Source organism: Aspergillus alliaceus (genome assembly GCF_009176365.1).
Source record: "Aspergillus alliaceus strain CBS 536.65 unplaced genomic scaffold BDW43scaffold_69, whole genome shotgun sequence".
NCBI classification, from domain to species: domain Eukaryota; kingdom Fungi; phylum Ascomycota; class Eurotiomycetes; order Eurotiales; family Aspergillaceae; genus Aspergillus; species Aspergillus alliaceus.
Window position 1 is genome coordinate 33,537 of NW_022474752.1, and position 19,547 is coordinate 53,083.

Consider the following 19,547-nt stretch of genomic DNA (forward strand, 5'->3'; position numbering starts at 1 on the left):
TGTCACCGCTTACCTCAGCCGGAAAAGAGCCGCAAACCCCAAAAGTGCCGCCGAGGTCGGCTTCATATATGACCCCAGGATATATCCTACTTTTTCGGATTCACTTGCTTTTTCCTCCGTCAATCTCCACTCCTTTGATTTAATTACCCAGAGCTGGAATTGGTTTTCTGGTGTGTCCTTATATTGTTAACCTAGTCTTCGGTTGAGAAATTATCTCCACTTCTCCGCGTTCCGACATTCATCTCGCCTCACCTTTCCCCATCTTCTTCACTCCTCACTTTCAACATGTCCTCCCGTATCGGTCTTCGTTTCTTCCAGAACTCTCGTGAGGCTTTCCGCAATGCGCAGCGTCGCTTTGGTGCTCAGTACCGCTTTCAGAGCTCGGATGCCGCCGCCGCCGCCCAGCCGCAGAGCACTTTCCAGCGTCTATGGAACAGCCCCATTGGTGTTAAGACCGTGCATTTCTGGTATGTTCTTTATTTTTGTGAACAATTTCATGGATCTGTTACTTTGGATTGCAGTTCTAATGCTTGTTGTCATAGGGCCCCCGTCATGAAGGTACGAGTCGAGTCACACCCTCCCTTGCAGGACCCCGTTACGCACCATAAAAAGGAACAAAATATGCGCGTCGACTTTCGCAATCGCGAAGCACAGATTGATGGATCCGGCTGACTTTGATTAGTGGGCTCTGGTCATCGCCGGTATTTCCGATCTCAGCCGTCCCGCCGAGAAGCTGTCTCTTACCCAGAACGGTGCCTTGACGGCTACCGGAGCCATCTGGACTCGCTGGTGCCTGATTATCAAACCCAAGAACTACCTGTATGTTGATCACGGAGGTTGTGGTCTTTAAAGACAGCGCTAACCCGGCCAGGCTCGCCGCCGTGAACTTCTTCCTCGGATGCGTCGGTATTGTCCAGGTTGGCCGTATCTACAACTACCGCCGTGGCTTGGAAGGATCGGCAACAGAAGCCGCCAAGTCGATGGAACACGAAGTGGTTGATTCGGCGAAGGAGGTCGTTGTCAAGACGGAGGCAGCCGTGGAGAAGTCCGCATAAATTGGTTCGATTGATTCCGTCAGACGTGACTTTGCAAAGGAAGAGGTCCTCGCTGGGTCCAAAATGGAAGCTGTTAACTAAGGGTATAGATCGTCGATCGACGAGCTTCTAGGTCGACATGGGTGTATACCACTCGATCGACAATTTCTCGGGGATTCTACTGGTTTAACGCAACATGGTTGGCGTTCTCGTTTGTACATATTAAATTTCCCATTGAAGACGTTAGATAAGCCGAATTTATCTAAAGAGTTTTCTTCACCTATGCCGGCCAATCCACGATTAGTGTGTACTGTACGTATCATCACAAAAACAAAACAGAAATACTCCGAAGATGGTGACGAACGGCCATCGTAGCCAAAAGTAAAAAGAACGTTTAGTCTGTTCGTATGATCTCATACTGAAGCCCACTTATGATTTCCCTAACATGCTTCTATAAAATAGCAAACATGTCCAAAAACCACACGGGAAAACGCGCGCGCCATTTATGTCATACCAAACCGCACATCGAGTCTCCCCCGGACTTTCAATATAAACAGCCATCATCTTTTAATATTCAGTAATACATCTCCCCAGATGGAAATCTGGGGCCGCCAGACGGAGGAACGATCGTCCAATTTTCCCTCCCAATCGGATGATCCCCGGCGGTATTATCCCTCCTATCAGAAGCCGCGAATCCCAGCCCTATACAACTTCAATTAATACAAGCCTTCATTTCTCCGATACATCTTGAAATTGCTACTCGAAAGCTTCAACCGCATGTCTCATCCACTGGTTGACTCCCCACTTCGTATTCACCCGCTGGGGAAAAGATTGGCGGGGAGTAAATGAGTTGATTTATCCTAGTGGACTGATTGACGAACGCGTATGAGACTATACTCGGCTGTTCGCAAGATCTAATGCTATATATTTGCCAATATCCACGACTAGACGTTAAACCCGTGGTAAAGAGCCCAGTTCCTTTCTTACTCTGCATACCTAAGCACCACCTTTAAACCCAACCCACCTATCGACCTCCCAAGCCCAAACAGAAACAAGACCCATGAAGCTCATCCAAGTAACAGTCCTCCTCCTCTCTCTAGGCCTAACCCTACCAGTAGAAGGCTTCACACGGTCCAGGACGGACGCAGTCGCACCCAAACCGCCCTTCCGACCCCTTCCGGCCAGTTCACCCCGAAACAAGACCTGCCATGTCAAAAGCAATGGCGACGGAACCGACGATTCCACATATATCCTTTCCGCCTTGAAGCAATGTAACAATGGCGGCAAGGTCGTCTTCGACAAAGATACGGAGTACACAATTGGCACGGCATTGGATATGACCTTCTTGAAACACGTTGACCTGGGTGCGTACATGGCATCTTCTCCCCCGTTAACCCAATTGGGGTTCTATACACTTACAGAACAACTAATATATCACGCAGAAATCCTCGGGAAAATCACCTTCACCCCAGACACAGACTACTGGCAAAGGAACTCCTTTAAACACACCTTCCAAAACGCCACCACCTTCTTCAACCTCGGCGGCACTGACGTCAACGTCTACGGCGGCGGCGAACTCAATGGCAACGGCCAGGTCTGGTACGACCTGTACGCTAAGGATAAACTCGTGCTGCGGCCCATTCTCGTCGGTATTATCGGGCTGCATGGGGGCACGATTGGGCCGTTGAAGTTGCGGTATTCGCCGCAGTGGTACCAGCTTGTTGCGAATAGCTCCGATGTCCTGTTTGACGGGATCGATGTGTGGGGGTATAGTAGTAGTAAGAATGAGGCGAAGAATACAGACGGCTGGTACGTTTTCCTTGTTTTTTGGCTTACACTTTGGACCCTTTTTGTGTACTTGCTGGCTGACGAGTATACTAGGGATACGTATCGATCGAGTAACATCGTCATTCAGAATTCGGTGATTAACAATGGGGATGGTACGCTTCCTCTTTCTTTCTGCCTTGGTGTGTGAGGATACAGAGGGGCGAGGGAGAGCTAACGAAGACAAAAAGACTGTGTCTCCTTCAAGCCGAACAGCACCGAGATCCTCGTCCAAAATCTTTACTGCAACGGGTCCCACGGTATCTCCGTGGGCTCACTGGGTCAGTACAGGGGCGAAGTCGATATCGTGCAGAACGTCCTCGTCTACAATATCTCCATGTATAATGCATCCGTACGCCTCCCTTTCATATCCCCCTTGAGATCCCTGTATAAATAAACAAAATACTAACCCAGAGACAGGACATGGCCCGCATAAAGGTTTGGCCGGGCGTCTCCAGCTCAATGTCCGAAGACCTCCAAGGCGGAGGCGGCCTAGGCAGCGTCCAAAACATCACCTACGACCACATGTACATCGAAAACGTGGATTGGGCGATCGAGGTGACGCAGTGCTACGGACAGAAGAATCTGACATTGTGCAATCAGTTCCCGGTACAACTCTCGTACATATTAACTCTGAGAGTTAAGGGTGGCTGTGGCTAACTCGGGCTGGAACAGAGTAACCTCACGATTAGCGATGTCTACTTCAATGATCTTAAGGGCACAACGTCCGGAAAGCGCGACCCTAATGTGGGAACGATTGTTTGCTCGAGTCCGAAGGTGAGAATTTTGTTTTAGCTGTTGTTTCTGTGCGGAGGGTAACTGAAGGGTTAGGTTTGCTCTGGGATTCATGCGACGAATATCGATGTCAAGAGCCCTAAGGGGAAGGATGCCTTTGTTTGTACCAATGTGAGTTTCGTGTTTAGATATATTGGCTTTCATGAAATTGGGTGTGCTAATGTTATGTAGGTTGAGGAGGAGCTTCTGGATGTCAACTGTGCTTCGTCTAGCTAGTTGGGATTGGATGTTTGAGAAACCACCAAGAAGGAAGAGAGTTTGCGTAGTAGTCTGATATCGAAAGATCTACCTCCAGCTCTATGATATGGCATGTAAAAACATGCCTCTAACTAGGTATATGTACTCGTAACGCCAAAATGCTCTAAATATATCGTACAATCATGCACCCGTGTCATCATGCATACACCGAGCGCCTGTCCAATAAAGCGCAATTAAGAATACAATTAAAACAGAATGAGTCGCTCGGGTGCGACTCAACCGTCAAGTATCATTCGTTGTCGTCCTTCAGCAGGACTTTGAGCTTCTCTAGCTTGTCCTCGCACTTCACTTCCATGCGCATCACCACGTCCACGCTCTCCTTCTTGGTGATCAGAAGCTGTGACACAAGCCAGAAGTGGTAGCCATTCTTGTAGAAGCCCATTGAGGCCCATTCATGACTGGAGGCCGTATTGCGCAGCCTCGTCCAGTGATCGTGCCAGCGAGAGAGCGCTATGCGGATGGAAGCTAGCGTGGAATCATCCGGTAGCGCAGAATGATAATTATGAGCCCCACGATTGAGCATTGGCTGAGACTGTGGTGCCCGGACTTTTGGCATTATCGTAGCGAGAAGTGTCATGTGTGTGTTTATGAAAGCGTAAAGCACTGCCTCAAGTCAGATAAACGGTGGCCTATGTTAGATCGCGCACTTACAGTGAATTAGCATGAACGTGTCCATGAGAGTGAGTTTTGCGAGAGTTCCTGCAACGGTAGAACCCGGGGTGGAGGGTGTTGTGGCTCGACTACTCTCTTCGTCGAATAACTTCTGGAAAGCTTCGGAGAGAGTGATCTCACGGGAAAGCTCGAAGTTCGGTTCTTGGAATGGACGGGCTGATTCAAATACGGACTCCACGCAAGGCAATGCACATTCCATTTCCGTATGATACAAACGGCAAGGATAGTTCGAATAGAACGAGAATGCACAGTCCAGAAGAGAGATAAAATTGATGGCTCTATCATTTGTTTAGTGACATGGCGGGTTTAAAGAGGATATTATGACTGCGTACCGTATACGACACTCTCTCTGTATCCACAAGTACTCATCGAGACGTTCCTCGGGCCCATGTCGAAACGTGAGCAGACCCATCCTGCGTGCGACCTGTTCCTAGTTAGCCGAAACGGACAGCACCGCCGATTTGCGCCAAAGCCTACCTTGACGACTTCTCCGAACCGATTCTCCATTGCACGATTGCGCGATGCGCGGCTTCCTGACCAGTACTGACAGACTACCATGAGGAACGCAGCTTGTAGATTCTGGAACTGGACCCAGCAACTAGGTTCGTCGTCGACATTTTGGGCCCCGCAATACATCGAACCGATCTCATTCTCGCATGAGAAAATCCCGTTGGAAAAGACAAACAGCTCTGCAAAGTCAACTAGTCGCTGTGCGGCGTCCAGCTCTATCTTATCCTCCGTGTACTTGGCGCCCAGGAAGCAAATCGATGTGAGAAGCGACAACGACACGGTCCTCGGGTCAAACGTTGGCACATGGATCATTGGACAGTTGGGTTGCCAGTACTTAAAATACAATGCCATGTATTTCCGCATGCGTATAGGTGTTAGTAGAAAGTTCAGCTTATCCGAAATCTCCTCTTTGATCTTCGTATCGAGATGGAGGGTCCAGACCCTCGTCAGAATCGCCTGTATCATGGCAGTCGCAAATGGACCTTCATGTCCGTAACCCGAGGGTTGTTGTCCAGCCAACTTGGAATGGGAATCTTGCACAGAGGGCGCAATGGACGGGTACGTCATCCCGCCCGTGTAGGGATCGTTGAGCGACCTGTGCGGATCGCCGAACGGACCATTGAAGAAATCGAGAAATGTTTCCTGGAAGAAAGATAATGCTGCTGGGTCTGATTCAACGAACGCAGGTGCATAATCCGGGTAATCCTCCTTTGTCGAATATCCCAGTATGGAGCTGTTTGTTTCCTCCAAATTCTTCTGATTGTGAAACTCGAGACTGCGGGTTCGGTCATTGCTAGGAGGAAGGTTCCAGTGCTCTGTGAAAGTGTCTGTACCTCCGTTGAGAAGGAATTTAATAGATCCCCGGTCTGACGATGGTTCCGGGTCGTCGTTCCTGGCCGATGCCGATCCTATAGAGCCATGAGCGGATAGTCCGAACAACGGAGAAGTCCACCGGTGGTGTTTATACCTTCCAATTCGTGATCTTTTACTTGGCTGCGCTCGTTATTGCAATGTAGATTCCTTTTCTGGCATGAACCGCAAGGTCGTAAGCCATCGCATCGCAGTTTCATCGATGTACACTATTTATGCGACAGGTTGTCAGGAGCTGGGTCTTGCTGGGGAATGAGTAACGCAACAATCGAGATGGACTTGCCGATTCGCATGCATGACGCCTTCTTCCTCTCTGTCCGGTTTCGGGGATCTTTCGGTCTCCTCGTTGGGCGCAGTCCGAGTAGTGGTCTCGGAGATTGTCGCTGTCAGAGAGCACATTAGAAAAGTCTTGCGACTGATTGGTAGTGAAAAGGGGACGGGTTCAAAGAAGAGCGGTCAAGTGAGAGAAAATGACGAAGATTGCTCACCAACGGGCGAATGATTCATTGCAGAAAACGCATGAGTATGGTTTCACTCCGGAATCTGCAGGTGTTATGATGGATTCACCAGTTAGTCAAGCCTTGGATCGGGGAGGTCCACTCTTGGCCGAGACCGGGGAGGGGGACAAAGACAAGAAGAACAGAACGTACGGCGGAGATGGTGGCGCTTTAGATGGTCAATGCGGGTGAAACCTCGCTGGCAGATGGTACAGCAAAAGTGTTTGTTTGAAGAGGATTTCATAGCGAGAGTTTGGCGCGCATCGGGGAGAAGAAATCCTGGGGTAAAACAGAGGGGGAGGAAGGTTGGATGGAGGGGGGCAATTCTGTTGGGTGGAAGAGGTGAGATTATGCCTCTGAATTCCTGGGAATAAGAGGACGATCCAGAAAGTTCTCTCTTGAGGCAACCATGGTCTGTTCAAATATCTGAGATTTGATTCTTTATCGCGGTCCGGCCGAAATCCTGGGAATTGGGGATAAAAATGGTGAGATTCTTGAGGAAGACCAATCTTACCCTGAAACAGTAGCTTGGTATTGCTCCATTCCCTGAGGTATCCTATCTAGCTGTTTCATTGGGTAATTACTGGTACAGTACGGTAATCTGGTGACGGCCATTGTTTTATTTGCCGTCCAACGGGGGGAAATGTTTCGTCAATCCCACTGCCGGCTTTTCAAACTAGAAAAGATCCACACATGATCTTCGCCAAGGGTGCCTTCTACGGGTATCTATACCGAGGTCTTTCTATTACCTTATACTGTCTTCATGGTATGTGTGACTCCCCTTGAAACAACCGTTACCGATTGCTTTATACCTATAACGGCTACTATGTGCAAGAATGACTAACTTGTTAAGGAGATAACCCCAGAGAAATTATATCAGGATTTGCATCTGTCTCGGACTTGGCTTGACATGCGTTCGTCACGCCCCCACATCCACTGAGGCAGGACTCAATAAATGCCGCGGGAAATCAATATGATCGTCATCTAAGTAACCAACCTGGATGGCTTCGTTCTTCTCATCTTCCGTCTACCCATTCCCAAGCCATCCGTTAGGACTGTCATTGACATACCCATACATGAAATCTTCCCATCGTGGATATGCAAGTGCTTTCAGAGAATGAAGAGAAGATCCTATCCCTGGGTCAGTGTTCTGAATTTTCCGAAGATTTTTGATGGATGAAAAAGGCCATTGGCCAGGCCACAGAGCAGCCACCCTTCCATCTTCGGCTCTGTACCATCTACGACGCTTCTGCCTGAAAACAGGTTGGGAGAAGTATTGACCACAATGCTGCGGGAAACGATTGACGGCCTCTTTATTAACGATTATCGCCTGTATATTGTCTCGCTGCGTCTTCTGGATGCAGAAGGTAAAGTAATCTATAGTCTGGTCAATCAAGGGTAGCTGGTTGCCTTCGCCCAGAGCTGCGTTCGGGCCTAGACTGATAAAGTAGTTTGGGAATCCATCGACCATTATCGAGATATATGCCTCAGGAGTTTTCTCCCAACGACCTGCCAGGGTGACACCTTCACATCCGATAACTGGGAGTCGAGGCGTAAACGTGTGTCAAATCCGGTGGCACAACCTATAACATCAGTGGGATGATGCGTCCTATCGGCTGTAACGATTCCATTGGCATCTACTTGGACGATATTGCTGCTAATGATATTGACATTATCTTCTGTCAGCGCTTCGAGGTAGCCTGGTCCGGGTGTCAAGCGGCGGCAGGCGGGTGGGAAAGGCGGAACTAAGCTACCAAGAAGCTCCGGCCTTCTTGAAAGCCGTCGCCTCAAGTTCTTCAGGAATACTTCCTCGGCCTCAGCTTGCTCCGGTGTATCTATAATAGTGGTGCCGTGGACAGACTGTAGTTCTAGTTCGATGTCTGGATTGCAGGTCAATAAAAAAAAAACACAGAAAACACTAGAGGCTGATTTCTTACCTTTACGGAAATCGTTGGTATGCTTGGTGATCCTTCTTGAATGTCTCAATTTCTTCTGGGGAGAACGAGTCTATTGCAAGAGGCCAGCAACCTAAAGGGCTGGTCGTAAAAGTAATACTCACAATTCTCGGTCTCAGTGCCCCGTCTGTCAATTTTATCGCGAGCAAATGGGGGGAGATCTATGTCCGACCCCTTATGTAGTGATCAAGGTGAGCCACTCTTGGTAACGTTGCAGGGACAATCTGGATGTCACTGGAGCCACTCCTGATTACTGAGACTTTTCTTGCCCTGAATGTGAGTTTATTAGCCATGGTCGAAAGCGAACTTGAATCCACATCTAACTTACACGATAATCATAGCTCTCATCCCAACTAGCATTGTGCAGCAGCTTCCCTTTGAACCCAAGGAGGCCAGGGATATTAGGCGATTTTCAGTTGTTTAGGGCCCCAGTTGCCGGAACAAGTACATCGCATTGGTCTGAATATGTTGAGCCGCTGTCGACATCTCGAACCTTCTCGCAGATGTGTGAGCTATCAACTTCTCTTCTGGCAAAAAAAAAGAAAAAAGGATAGTGTTTTAGGTTCAACTGCCATCTGCTCGTTTGCTCATTCCACACTGCCTCGCTAATATCCCGCATCAGCTTGATATACTTCATGCAGTCATATTTGCAAACCATTTGTTTCCAGTATCGATGGATCTCAGGGGCCGAGGCATAGAAAGTTGACCACTCTTTATACCACTCTTTATTTGGTTCAAACGTGGCCTAGTATGTTGTGTGGGCTGGGAATCTAATCAACTGTATGTTTTGAGCCCGGACGACTAGTAGCACCAACAGGGCAAGACAAGGACGCTAGACACACCACATGCACATCCAGGGCATCTATTTTCGAACCCAATTCCTCCGCTATCTGCATCCTTTTCATAAACGCAAAGGCCTACATTGGGCATCCGTTATCTAAATCGAATGGAAGCGAGGATTCCGGAGATACTAGATCCGATGACGACTACTCTTTGGGGGGCGGCTTTGATTGACTGAGCGCGGTTCAACAAAGCATATACTAGCTGATTGCCGTTTCATATGATGAGTATTGATACTCGAGGTTTGAAACAGCCGCCGTAACATAGTTGAGTTGCTCGTACGCGAGGTAGGTTAAGGTAGAAGTAGAGATATGCCGAACTTAGCAGTTCAGAGGAGGGAAAATGTTAACATGGTTAAGAATGGCTCGTTGTGTTGGCAAACCCGGCTGGGTGCGAGTCAGGAATGTACTTTGTACCCTATGGCCGACTATTATTATACTTGGTTGGCAACAGCCACTACCATGTTCCTAGCCTTTGAGAGAATAGGAAGTCATTTCATCATACGTACTGGCTGACCCTTAGCATATACACTTTTAGCAATTGAATACCGATCTTCCCCCGTTGTCAACCCCCCCCTGGGAGTGGGCATATCATCGGGAAGGATGTCAAAAGGTGTCTCATAGTTGAGATTCGCTCTGTGAGTATATTGGCGAAGTAACTTCGTACCATGGACGCGAAGCCCATCGCTGAAGATCTCTGTATGGAAATCTCGGCATCCAAATGCGATATGGTTACTAGTAGTTTTGTGCTGGTTGCTCCATTGACCTACTGGCTTATCTTTCCTGCTATATGTTCATTATTTTCAGTATCAGACACGGCAGATAGGTAGATAGAAAGTATTCCAATAAATACAGGATTAACCTATAAAAGGACCACACGGTCGTAGCGAACCTTCCTTGACGAGTAAGTCCTTCGGTATGCACACCATATCCAGTCCGTCCTTAATACGCCTCACTATAGATACTAACTGCTGGGATATCATTGCAAACTAGGTACTTTTGCGTATGCTACGAAGCCTTAGGTACACACTACGAGAACTAGGATAATGAATGGTGACGAAATCACATTCACGACAGGCCAAATCCCCAGTTCTATCCGCTAGATCCGTGGTACGGTGACCGAGTACCCGTGGCTCCCTCCGGGGCTCAGGATTACCCTATTCCTAGACGTATTGCGGGGTGGAAAAGCTTGACAAAATCCCGCTTTCCGAGCTGGGATTACCAATATATACTTTACTCAGCTAGGAGAGCCAATGTAGCTGGTCTGTCAGGTGATGGATTTTCTTGCTTTGATTAAATTGGGCTTGGATGGTCCTTGATGGACTGGACGTCATAATGTCCTGCTTCGGACTATGTGCATAAATCCGTATATCCGGATAGTCTATGGAATGGAAGTAGACTGTAGGTTAGCAGGCGGAGCAGCAGCAGCAGTAGTAGTAGATAGATGGATCATAGGTGGAAATTATTCAGTAGATCTAGACTCCATCGAAGTATGGAATTCCGGCCAATTTATGGCCCTGTCAAACTCAAACTTTATGCCCCCCCCGGAGAACCCCCCAACATGTGACCCGGGATACTGTACGGTTACGGTACGGAGTATTCTATTCGACCCCAACTTCAACTTCTGGGTTGTAACTTCTCCTTATATATCCAAACACCTGGCTTACAAGTTATGGATTGGTATTATTGTCCTATCCACGACGCAAGGGCTGGGTAGTGTTCTTGCTATACGAACTGATTTGAGAGAAATTTGATCTGGAATGGCAACCAGGAGATTGGTGATGTTCAAGTAATCAACCGTCAGCAGCATCCCCGCCGAAAACTGGGGAAAGTCTAGGGCCAAAGCCAATCAAGGGACTGTAGTCGATTGCACCTCTTAAGACCACACTCTTGAGCCCCGCTGGTGAAATGGTGGGTAGGCTACTGAGGGTGATATCCCATTTTGGGGTCTGGGCAGTTCGTTAGTCGCTATATTTCGGCCACTTCATCGGCTTGGGGCTTAGCACTGAATTTCAAGCTTTTGTGCTTGTACATTTAACCAATTACTCATAATTGGCCCTCTCCAATGCCTGTGTTAACCGAATACTCTGCAGCGTCGCGGGAACTGCGTGTGCTTCCCTCGTTCGCAGCTCCATTACCACGTCTCTCTCCTCCCTTTACTCGGGTTGGACAGACAGAGAAGTATGAAGTGCTCATCGTTGGTGCTGGTCCTGCGGGGCTTATGCTAAATTTACTTCTGGCGCGATACGGACTAAGCGATGAATCTTTGTTATGTGTTGACGCGAAGCCCGGGACCCTCAAATCAGGCCAAGCCGACGGCCTACAACCTCGTACGCTGGAAGTACTGAAGTCTCTCGGTATTGTGGATGAAATCCTCAATGACGGGTGTCATATGGAAGAGGTGGCATTCTGGAACCCTTCCGCGAATAAAGAGGAGATAATCGAGAGAACCTCGATCATTCCAGATGTCGCGGTTCCAGCGCGGTATCAGCATGAAGTGACTATCCACCAAGGCCGAATTGAGCGGATCCTAGAGACAGATCTATTGCGATATTCTAAGCGCGGCATTCAGCGAAACACCAAGCTTCTCGATGCTAGGATCGATGAAGCTGGAGACCCTGAGTTCCCTGTTGTTGCCGACCTGGATACTGACGGGCGGCGGACAACGGTGCGCGCGAAGCACCTGGTTGGTGCCGATGGTGCACATTCGATGGTCCGGCGCTGCATGGGACTGCGGTTGGTGGGCGAATCAATGGACCATATCTGGGGCGTAGTTGATCTGGTTGTAGATACCGACTTCCCGGATATCAGGAGGCGGTGCGCTATACATTCGCCGGCGGGTTCGGTCATGGTCATTCCGCGCGAGCGCATTGCTACCGGTGACTACCTGACTCGTCTTTATGTCCAAGTGCCGGAGGAAACTATGCCGGACCCTGACCAGATTCCCGTCGATGGGACAGCCACTCCAAAAGTGGACGCCCGGGCCCGGAGAGGTAAGGTTACCTTAGAAAGCATTTTTCAATATGCAGAAGATGCTTTCAAACCGTTTTATATAAGGCCCAAGGAGAATGGGGCGGTGGACTGGTGGGCAGCATACCAGATCGGCCAGCGAGTATCGAATAATTTTACAGTAAAAGATTCCAAGGGAATAAATAGGGTCTTCATCGTAGGAGACGGTAGGGCGCAAGTTCCCCGAGAAACATTGGGAGTCCACATGGCTAACAAGACCTTTCCAAATCGATAGCTTGTCATACTCACAGTCCTAAGGTACGTGAGGAGGAATGCTTTTCCCATCTATATACATTACTTACCTGTGTGCACATAGGCTGGACAGGGCATGAATGTTTCCATGATGGACTCTTACAACTTGGCATGGAAGCTGGCTTATTCCATCAATGGCATCACCCCCGATTCCGCAATACCTGAAAGACCAGATTCACTTTTAGACACATATCATGTAGAGCGACACACTGTTGCTCAGGAACTCATTGAATTTGACCGGGCGTTTTCGTCCATGTTCTCAGGCAAAATCGGGTCGGGCGAGGATGGCGTGGAAGGTCTAACTCACGACCAATTTCTCAAAGTATTCAGCACTGGGAATGGGTTTACTAGTGGCTGTGGCATTGAATACCCGGAGAATTTGACTGTGGAGAAGATATCGGAACAGGATATTAGAAACCCAATCACTGGTATAGACTATCTCTCAGGCATTCTACGTCCGGGAAGGAGGTTACGGGATGTACGGCTCAAAAGACATGCCGATGGGAACCGGCGTCATCTGCAAGACGGTATGTTAATTGCTCGTTCAAGTCTAAGGTTCGGGCATAGTTAGTCAGAAAGCACTGAATTTGCAAGAAATATCTAATCAAGCGCTGCAGATTTCCTCTCAACTGGTCGATTCCGTGTTCTTTGCCTCACCTCATCGGATTTGCTGGACCCCAAGGGTATTTCTGCTAAGGTGTTGACAAGCCTTGGAGTCTCTATTCTGCCACACTTCCCAGCATCCACAGTTGAGCAGGTGGTTATCTACCCTCGTCTTGGTAAGACATTCACATGGCGCGATATACCCCATGAGCTCAAGAAGCACTCCGAGATGCGGTTCCACAGCGGTTACGAATTAGACGACGTGTATAAGATCTACGGTGTGGATCCAAGTCGGGGGGCCCTGGCTGTGGTTCGGCCAGATGGATATGTTGGAATGATTGCCGCGTTAGAAGATGTGAGCCACGTTGAGAGATACTTGGAAGGATGCCTGAGGACGATTTAAAGATAGAGCTCTATACATTTGAAAACCTCTAGACTAGAACGAGCTACAGACATCTGCACCTGCGTGCCATACAATGATCCTTGAGAATGACTGAAGGAGATAAGAGAACCCTCAGGTGTGAGGCATCTTAACTGAGGTTTTATATGACAGGAGTATTACACTTGTCGGTCTCGCAGACCATGCAGACCGCTATCTAGGCCTTCCTTTGGTCCGAGTTCATTGTTATAAAACTGTATGTCGCGATGATCGTCCATGCAGATGAATCGCCGACAGACAACTCGCAACCTTGAAGACGAGACTGAAGGTCTAGGGGTTAGGGTCTTGACCACCGGAGGCCGGGGTTCGGGATTAACCTGATTGGACCACGCGTTCAAGATAGTTCACCGGGGCACGTGCTACCACCGTGCCGAAGATCCGATTTTCTAGTTCTTTTTCGAGTCTAGATATACCAAGCATGACTACGTGACTCTGTTGATTCAGTTGGGCAATAGCAATGGACGGGTCAAGCCGCGAAGCTCCACATTTATAGCAGGGAGTCGGGAAGTCGCCCTGAAGGATTCTATGGATATCCAATGTCAAGCTTTCCTCCGGGCCCCATCATGGCCACCAGAAGCGCAAAATGTGAACAGGGTCGCTCCACTATCGGACTTAATGCTTCCAAAACCCGTCACTATGATGGATTATCCCGTAGTTATGCTGTGCAACGCAAAGCCCGTTTGACGCTTCTATTGGTGGTAGACGAGAAGGACCAAAATGATATATTCGGCGGTTTTCCCTGGTTTCTTCCTTTTCTTTCAAGATTCCTGTTCATAAAATCCCACCCTTGGCGTTTTCGAGTAAGCTACTGGCCATGGCTGGAAGTGATGAAACGTTAGCTACTGGGCCTACCAGATCGCAGTCTTCGACCCACTCTAATCTCGACTCTGAGTTGCACTTTTCGAGCACCCAACTTCACCCTCCAGGCGCTGCACGTTTGACAGTGAGATCCAGGCCAAAATCCGTACAAAGTGCCTCGCAGATCGATGGAGATCACACAGGGGAATATACCGACGACCAATCCGCATGTACCAATAGCGATGCGATTGAACACGGTGAAAGAGTATGGGCTTCCGAGAGCCCAACCTCAAAAAGTGAAAGGAACGGCGCCCAACTCGGGCTTGAAGTTGTGGGAGTCCCGGACAAGCAGAATGTTGATTTGGAAAGGGGTGCGCAGTCTCCTTCTGGTGTGGGAATATTATCAGAGACTGAAAAGTCAAACAACTCACAGCAAGACCCCAACCTGGTAAGACTCAATCAAAGTCCATCTCTTTATTATAGTCAAGCATTAATAATGTAGGTCTCATGGAATGGTCCTGATGACCCCGACAATCCCAAGAACTGGCCAACGAGGAAAAAGTGGGGAGCTGTTCTGATTGTTTCCTGCTTCACATTTATCTCCCCTGTGATGTCGTCTATGGTTGCACCCGCATTGCAAACCATGAAATCTGACTTCAATATTCAAGATGAAGTGGTATCTCAACTCATGTTGTCCATTTTCGTCCTGGCCTACGCATTTGGACCGCTCTTCCTTGGACCTCTGTCCGAGATCTACGGCAGAGTCATTGTATTGCAACTTGCAAATCTGTTCTTCCTAATCTTTAATATCGCCTGTGGTGTATCACAAACTTCTGCGCAAATGATTGTTTTTCGCTTTCTGGCAGGGCTAGGTGGCAGTGCTCCTTTAGCCGTGAGTGCTTCAAATGATGATGTACTAATGAGTGCATAGTCTAACAACATCATAGATAGGTGGTGGTGTTCTTTCTGACTGCTTCACACCAGAGGAACGCGGTAAGAGTATCGCGATCTACAGCTTAGCGCCTCTCCTTGGGCCAGCTGTCGGCCCGATTGCCGGCGGTTTTATCGCAGAAAGGACAACATGGAGATGGGTATTCTACGCCACATCCATCGCCGACGGTATTATTCAAATCCTGGGCGTTTTCTTCTTGCGCGAGACATACGCCCCAAAGATCCTTAGGATACGAGCGAAAAAGATGCGCGAAGAAACAGGAGATTTATCATTCCAGACCGAAGCTGAGCGACAGAACAAGACTTTGCCTGAGGTCCTGCGCACAGCACTCATCCGACCTTTCCGCCTTCTCACCACGCAACCCATCGTTCAAGCCCTTGCTATCTACATGGCTTACGTCTACGGAATTCTCTATTTGATGTCCTCGACATTTCCCGTCCTATGGACTAGCCCGGAGTACTATAATGAATCCATCGGCATTGGCGGCCTAAACTATATTTCTCTTGGAATAGGCTATTGTCTAGGCTCACAGATCTGCGCACGTCTCAATGACATTGTCTACCGCCGTCTCAAAACCCGTAATAACGGTACAGGGAAGCCTGAATTCCGTACACCCTTACTAGCCATTGCCGCCATTCTTAACCCAGTCGGCCTTTTCATCTACGGCTGGACCGCGCAAACCCACCGTCACTGGATCGCTCCAAATATCGGTGCTCTCCTCCTGGCCATGGGCAATATAGTCGCCATGCAGTGTATTCAGACCTACATCGTTGATGCATATACACGGTTTGCAGCCAGTGCGATGGCCGCTGGTTCATTCTTACGATCCATCGCTGGGTTTGCATTTCCGCTTTTCGCGCCGTACATGTACCAGACGTTGCATTACGGATGGGGGAATAGTTTGTTGGCGTTCATCTCGATTGCAATTGGTATTCCGGCGCCGATTTTCTTGTGGAAATATGGGGAGGCGATGAGGAAGATGAGTACTTATGCTGCGGGATAGTAAACCGTTTCTTTCTATATAAGTAATGCATAATGTATTTACCTGGTGTACTTAGCTATAAAAGTCCTCACTTACATACGAATCCATATAGGGCCACACAGTGTACCAGACAGACATGGTAGCCTCTGGTCTATATTTCTCTAAATCCTTACTTGAATAAGAAAGAATCGACCTGGAGAAACAACCCATACTGTAGCTTCCACTGATAAACCAAAAGCTACCAACAAACCAGACAGAAGTGCGTATGAAGGCCAACGCTACAAGAGGTAAGGAAAGATGTTCTGAGCGCCTTGCTCTTTCTTCTTTATTTACTTTCACTGTCAAGCATCAACCTTTTGTTCCATCTCGACGATGTTGTCTCAGTCCTTCCAAGATTGTTGTTCCACAACTAGTAGCGTGTATTTTCTCTGGCCGCCATCGTCATGCTCCGCTTGAGTCAGATATCTACAGGGGACCTATGAGGAGGTGATCTACTTTCACGCATTTCTCAAGTAAACACATCTCTCTCAGCGGTGGTTAACTGGAAAGATGTCCAGGACTCAAGCCTTCTTTGAGCGTGGAGATGGGTAGGTATCCTGAAATGGTGTGCTGCCAATGAAGAAGGAAAGCTTCATGAGAAGTCTCAGCGCCAAGTCACTTTACAACAATAATGCTATGGCTTTCTGACTGCATAAGTACCTGTCCTTAGTAACCTAGTCCATGTTGCTGTTATACTCTTACATGGATAGCTTGGAATGGATGCGACAGAGATTGCAACTTTGTCTCCAATAAAGGTCAAACCGCATGAGATGTCAACGCGGGCTATCAACACAACAGAACAATACAATGCTCAATCCAGGTTAGATAAAATATCCAAAACAGAATCGAAGAAAAGAAGTATATATATATTATCAAGTCAAACGACCCAATCCACCAATGCAATCTCCAAGCATCCCATCTAAGCAGAAGCGCTAGCAAAAGGCGCCGCACCGGAGGATGCACCAGAGCCACTGGGGGGAGAGCCACCACCCATGCCACCCGAGTTCTCGTTCTCAGCGCCACCGTCCTCGGTGAAGTAGGCAGCAGGGGTAACGGAAGTGCTCTCAGTAGCGTCAATGCCAACGGAGATCCAGCTGAAGATACCGTCGGAGACGTTGTCACCCAGGAAGACGTACTCAACGAAGGGGTCGATGGTATCGGCTTCCTCGGAGAGAATCTGGTCTTCGGCGTTGGTGGTCAATTCCTGGGTATTGGTGGAGTAGGGGGCCGTCTCTTCGACCACGGAGATGAGGTCTTGGTCGAAGAAAAGCTGGCCGACGTGGGAGGACTTGGTGTTGTAGAGGCCGGTGATAGTTCCATTGGGCAGGACGGAGGTTTCGTTGGCAGGGTGGGTGAGGACTGTTTTTGTGGTTTGTTAGCATGGTGTGACTGGGTTGAGGTGGGAAGGAAGAGAGGCGTAGCTTACCGTGGATGTGGGTGGCGCGGCTGGTGTAGTGACCGGGGAAGATTGTCTTGAACTGGACGATACCCTCCTCGTTGGTCTTCTGGAGACCGCGAAGGAAGGTGGTGTCGATGTTGGTGTCATCGTTGGAGTTGCCGTTTCCGTTGGCGACAACACCGGAGTAGACACCCTAATGTATGTGTCAGTGATAATTTCATGGTGGATATAGCCACTGGTCCAGGTACTCACAGTGGCGTTACAGTGCCAGAAGTCGAGGTACACCTGGGGAACGGGTTCACAGGTGTTGGTGTCGATCAGCTGGATGTCCAAGTAGAGAGGGACACCCTCCTGACCCTCGATGATGTTGTCGCGAATCAGCTCGCCCGAGACGTCTATGAATTGTTAGATGGTATTAATTGACAACACAGAGGACAACGCACAGTAAGGCCCCTGGGTGACATCCGGTCCGAGGATGCAAGTAGCGTTGGACGCAAAGAGAACCTCGGGATCGGTGGAGAGATCGACGTCCAGGGTAGAGTGATGGGTGGTGTTGAGGACGGTGTCCAGGTCTCTCGCTTTGAGGAAGGGGGCGCCTGGTAAGAAAATTTAAGTATGCATTGTCGATGCGTCATGGGTGAATGGAAAGGACATGACATACGGGACTGCAGGCCCTTCACGCGGCGTAGATCCTTGACGACCTGCTCACGACGGGCGATGTTCCGCTTCTCCTGTCCACGGGCACGCAGCTTGGCAGTGCACTGGTCCAGGCTGCGAGAACGCAGAGGAGCGTTCTTCAGGAAGGCGGCACGCTGAGCGGCCTCGGCCTTGATGTCGTGACCTGGATGAGCAGAGACAACGCTGGCGAGGCCCGCCAGGCCAGCGACGAGGGCGGAAGTGAGTCGAACCATGATTGAGGGTTGATACTAGCGCACGAATAGCAATGGCGAGAATGAGAGGAGACAATGTACTGATGATCCTCCAGGTTCTCCCGTGGGCGATGCTGGCTTTATACCCTGGTGTCTACCTCAACACCGGCCAAGTCCATATCGAGCACAAGGTGTGCTGCGGCTTCTAGCTTACGCAATTCCCAAGGTGACCCTGTCTAGACCGTCGAATAGAGTGAGTGGCATTGTTCAGCAACCCCAACCCCGGCAGAGATGTTAGACTCGGGACTAGAGGATACCACAAAAATACCGTGCTAGGTGCCGGTTGAATGCAATAGACTACTGTAGAACCGACATAACTTGATTTAGGGCTTGTTCAGCCCAGTCAAAAAACGGGGTATGATCAACGTCGGCTGACGAGGCAATGCCCTATGCTGTTGCTTGAAAACGATGGAAAGCCGAGCTAAAGGGTACCGGACGCGGCTAGTGGAGAGCACTGTAGTTTTGTAAAGGAAACTCCGCCGGTCGTGGCGTAAGCCTAATCTTATACATCGGTGCATGCTAAAAATCTCCGTGGATCAAGCTCACTCTACACAAACACCCCGGCGGCTTGGCACCACCCGGAGTGATTAATTACCATAGTTCAATTGGTGGGTATTACTCGGACTGGTGTTGAAGCATGTCGATCTTTGAAATATTGAAGGATTGTGTTGTTTAGCTACAGAGGACGTTTGTATGCATTAAAACACAATATCTTGACACAATATCTTGACAGAGCGGAGTTCTCCCGAGTAGCGGAAACGGTAATTGGAGTACACTGCACTGCCGACGCGCATGTCAATCCCAGATCAGGGAAACTGGTTGCCTATATCACCTGGAAAATTCGATATGGGCTTGCAAATTAGGCTGAATAGTAAACCTATTCAAGGGGAA

At 49.0% G+C, this 19,547-nt stretch overlaps 6 protein-coding genes across 6 annotated transcripts; 3 read left to right on the forward strand and 3 right to left on the reverse strand.

Annotated features, from left to right (window-relative positions):
• Positions 1 to 7: 7 nt before the first annotated feature.
• Positions 8 to 1,317, forward strand: BDW43DRAFT_291954 (mitochondrial pyruvate carrier family protein). The gene is made up of 4 exons (XM_032043673.1): positions 8 to 467; positions 543 to 558; positions 683 to 819; positions 872 to 1,317. The coding sequence occupies exons 1-4, from the start codon at positions 286 to 288 to the stop codon at positions 1,053 to 1,055; spliced, it is 519 nt and encodes a 172-aa protein (XP_031894991.1). The 5' UTR covers positions 8 to 285; the 3' UTR covers positions 1,056 to 1,317.
• Positions 1,318 to 2,094: 777 nt separating this feature from the next.
• Positions 2,095 to 3,869, forward strand: BDW43DRAFT_316135 (putative extracellular exo-polygalacturonase; the record flags this gene model as incomplete). The annotated part of the gene is made up of 8 exons (XM_032048214.1): positions 2,095 to 2,398; positions 2,477 to 2,843; positions 2,916 to 2,974; positions 3,050 to 3,210; positions 3,279 to 3,467; positions 3,534 to 3,635; positions 3,690 to 3,764; positions 3,825 to 3,869. 8 exons carry the CDS (start codon positions 2,095 to 2,097, stop codon positions 3,867 to 3,869), a joined length of 1,302 nt encoding a protein of 433 aa, XP_031894992.1.
• Positions 3,870 to 3,930: 61 nt separating this feature from the next.
• Positions 3,931 to 6,914, reverse strand: BDW43DRAFT_291957 (C2H2 finger domain protein). The gene is made up of 8 exons (XM_032043674.1): positions 6,614 to 6,914; positions 6,452 to 6,506; positions 6,247 to 6,346; positions 6,061 to 6,172; positions 5,061 to 6,001; positions 4,916 to 5,007; positions 4,563 to 4,861; positions 3,931 to 4,514 (listed from the first exon to the last, which is right to left on the reverse strand). Exons 1-8 carry the CDS (start codon positions 6,702 to 6,704, stop codon positions 4,141 to 4,143), a joined length of 2,064 nt encoding a protein of 687 aa, XP_031894993.1. The 5' UTR covers positions 6,705 to 6,914; the 3' UTR covers positions 3,931 to 4,140.
• A 465-nt stretch (positions 6,915 to 7,379) lies between these two features.
• Positions 7,380 to 9,520, reverse strand: BDW43DRAFT_304086 (uncharacterized protein; the record flags this gene model as incomplete). Its single annotated transcript, XM_032045540.1, has 10 exons — positions 7,380 to 7,487; positions 7,527 to 7,610; positions 7,674 to 7,999; positions 8,044 to 8,340; positions 8,588 to 8,674; positions 8,746 to 8,785; positions 8,864 to 8,927; positions 8,985 to 9,160; positions 9,247 to 9,332; positions 9,406 to 9,520. 10 exons carry the CDS (start codon positions 9,518 to 9,520, stop codon positions 7,380 to 7,382), a joined length of 1,383 nt encoding a protein of 460 aa, XP_031894994.1.
• Positions 9,521 to 11,319: 1,799 nt separating this feature from the next.
• BDW43DRAFT_304087 (putative phenol monooxygenase) lies at positions 11,320 to 16,310 on the forward strand (the record flags this gene model as incomplete). The annotated part of the gene is made up of 7 exons (XM_032045541.1): positions 11,320 to 12,430; positions 12,499 to 12,521; positions 12,580 to 12,961; positions 13,008 to 13,042; positions 13,198 to 13,473; positions 14,858 to 15,247; positions 15,303 to 16,310. 7 exons carry the CDS (start codon positions 11,320 to 11,322, stop codon positions 16,308 to 16,310), a joined length of 3,225 nt encoding a protein of 1,074 aa, XP_031894995.1.
• Positions 16,311 to 16,912: 602 nt separating this feature from the next.
• Positions 16,913 to 18,638, reverse strand: BDW43DRAFT_323068 (intradiol ring-cleavage dioxygenase; the record flags this gene model as incomplete). The annotated part of the gene is made up of 5 exons (XM_032049680.1): positions 16,913 to 17,687; positions 17,755 to 17,920; positions 17,980 to 18,122; positions 18,171 to 18,323; positions 18,389 to 18,638. The coding sequence occupies 5 exons, from the start codon at positions 18,636 to 18,638 to the stop codon at positions 17,248 to 17,250; spliced, it is 1,152 nt and encodes a 383-aa protein (XP_031894996.1). The 3' UTR covers positions 16,913 to 17,247.
• Positions 18,639 to 19,547: the final 909 nt, after the last annotated feature.

What these genes read in the sequence shown, in the direction of transcription:
- BDW43DRAFT_291954 (XM_032043673.1), top strand. Translation starts at nt 286, where the DNA reads ATGTCCTCCCGTATCGGTCTTCGTTTCTTCCAGAACTCTCGTGAGGCT. An exon ending in ATCAAACCCAAGAACTACCT is followed by an intron (nt 820 to 871) that starts GTATGTTGATCA and finishes TAACCCGGCCAG; the next exon opens with GCTCGCCGCCGTGAACTTCT.
- BDW43DRAFT_291957 (XM_032043674.1), bottom strand. Translation starts at nt 6,704, where the DNA reads ATGAAATCCTCTTCAAACAAACACTTTTGCTGTACCATCTGCCAGCGA. An exon ending in AATGAATCATTCGCCCGTTG is followed by an intron (nt 6,347 to 6,451) that starts GTGAGCAATCTT and finishes GCTCTCTGACAG; the next exon opens with CGACAATCTCCGAGACCACT. An exon ending in GGCGTCATGCATGCGAATCG is followed by an intron (nt 6,173 to 6,246) that starts GCAAGTCCATCT and finishes TCGCATAAATAG; the next exon opens with TGTACATCGATGAAACTGCG.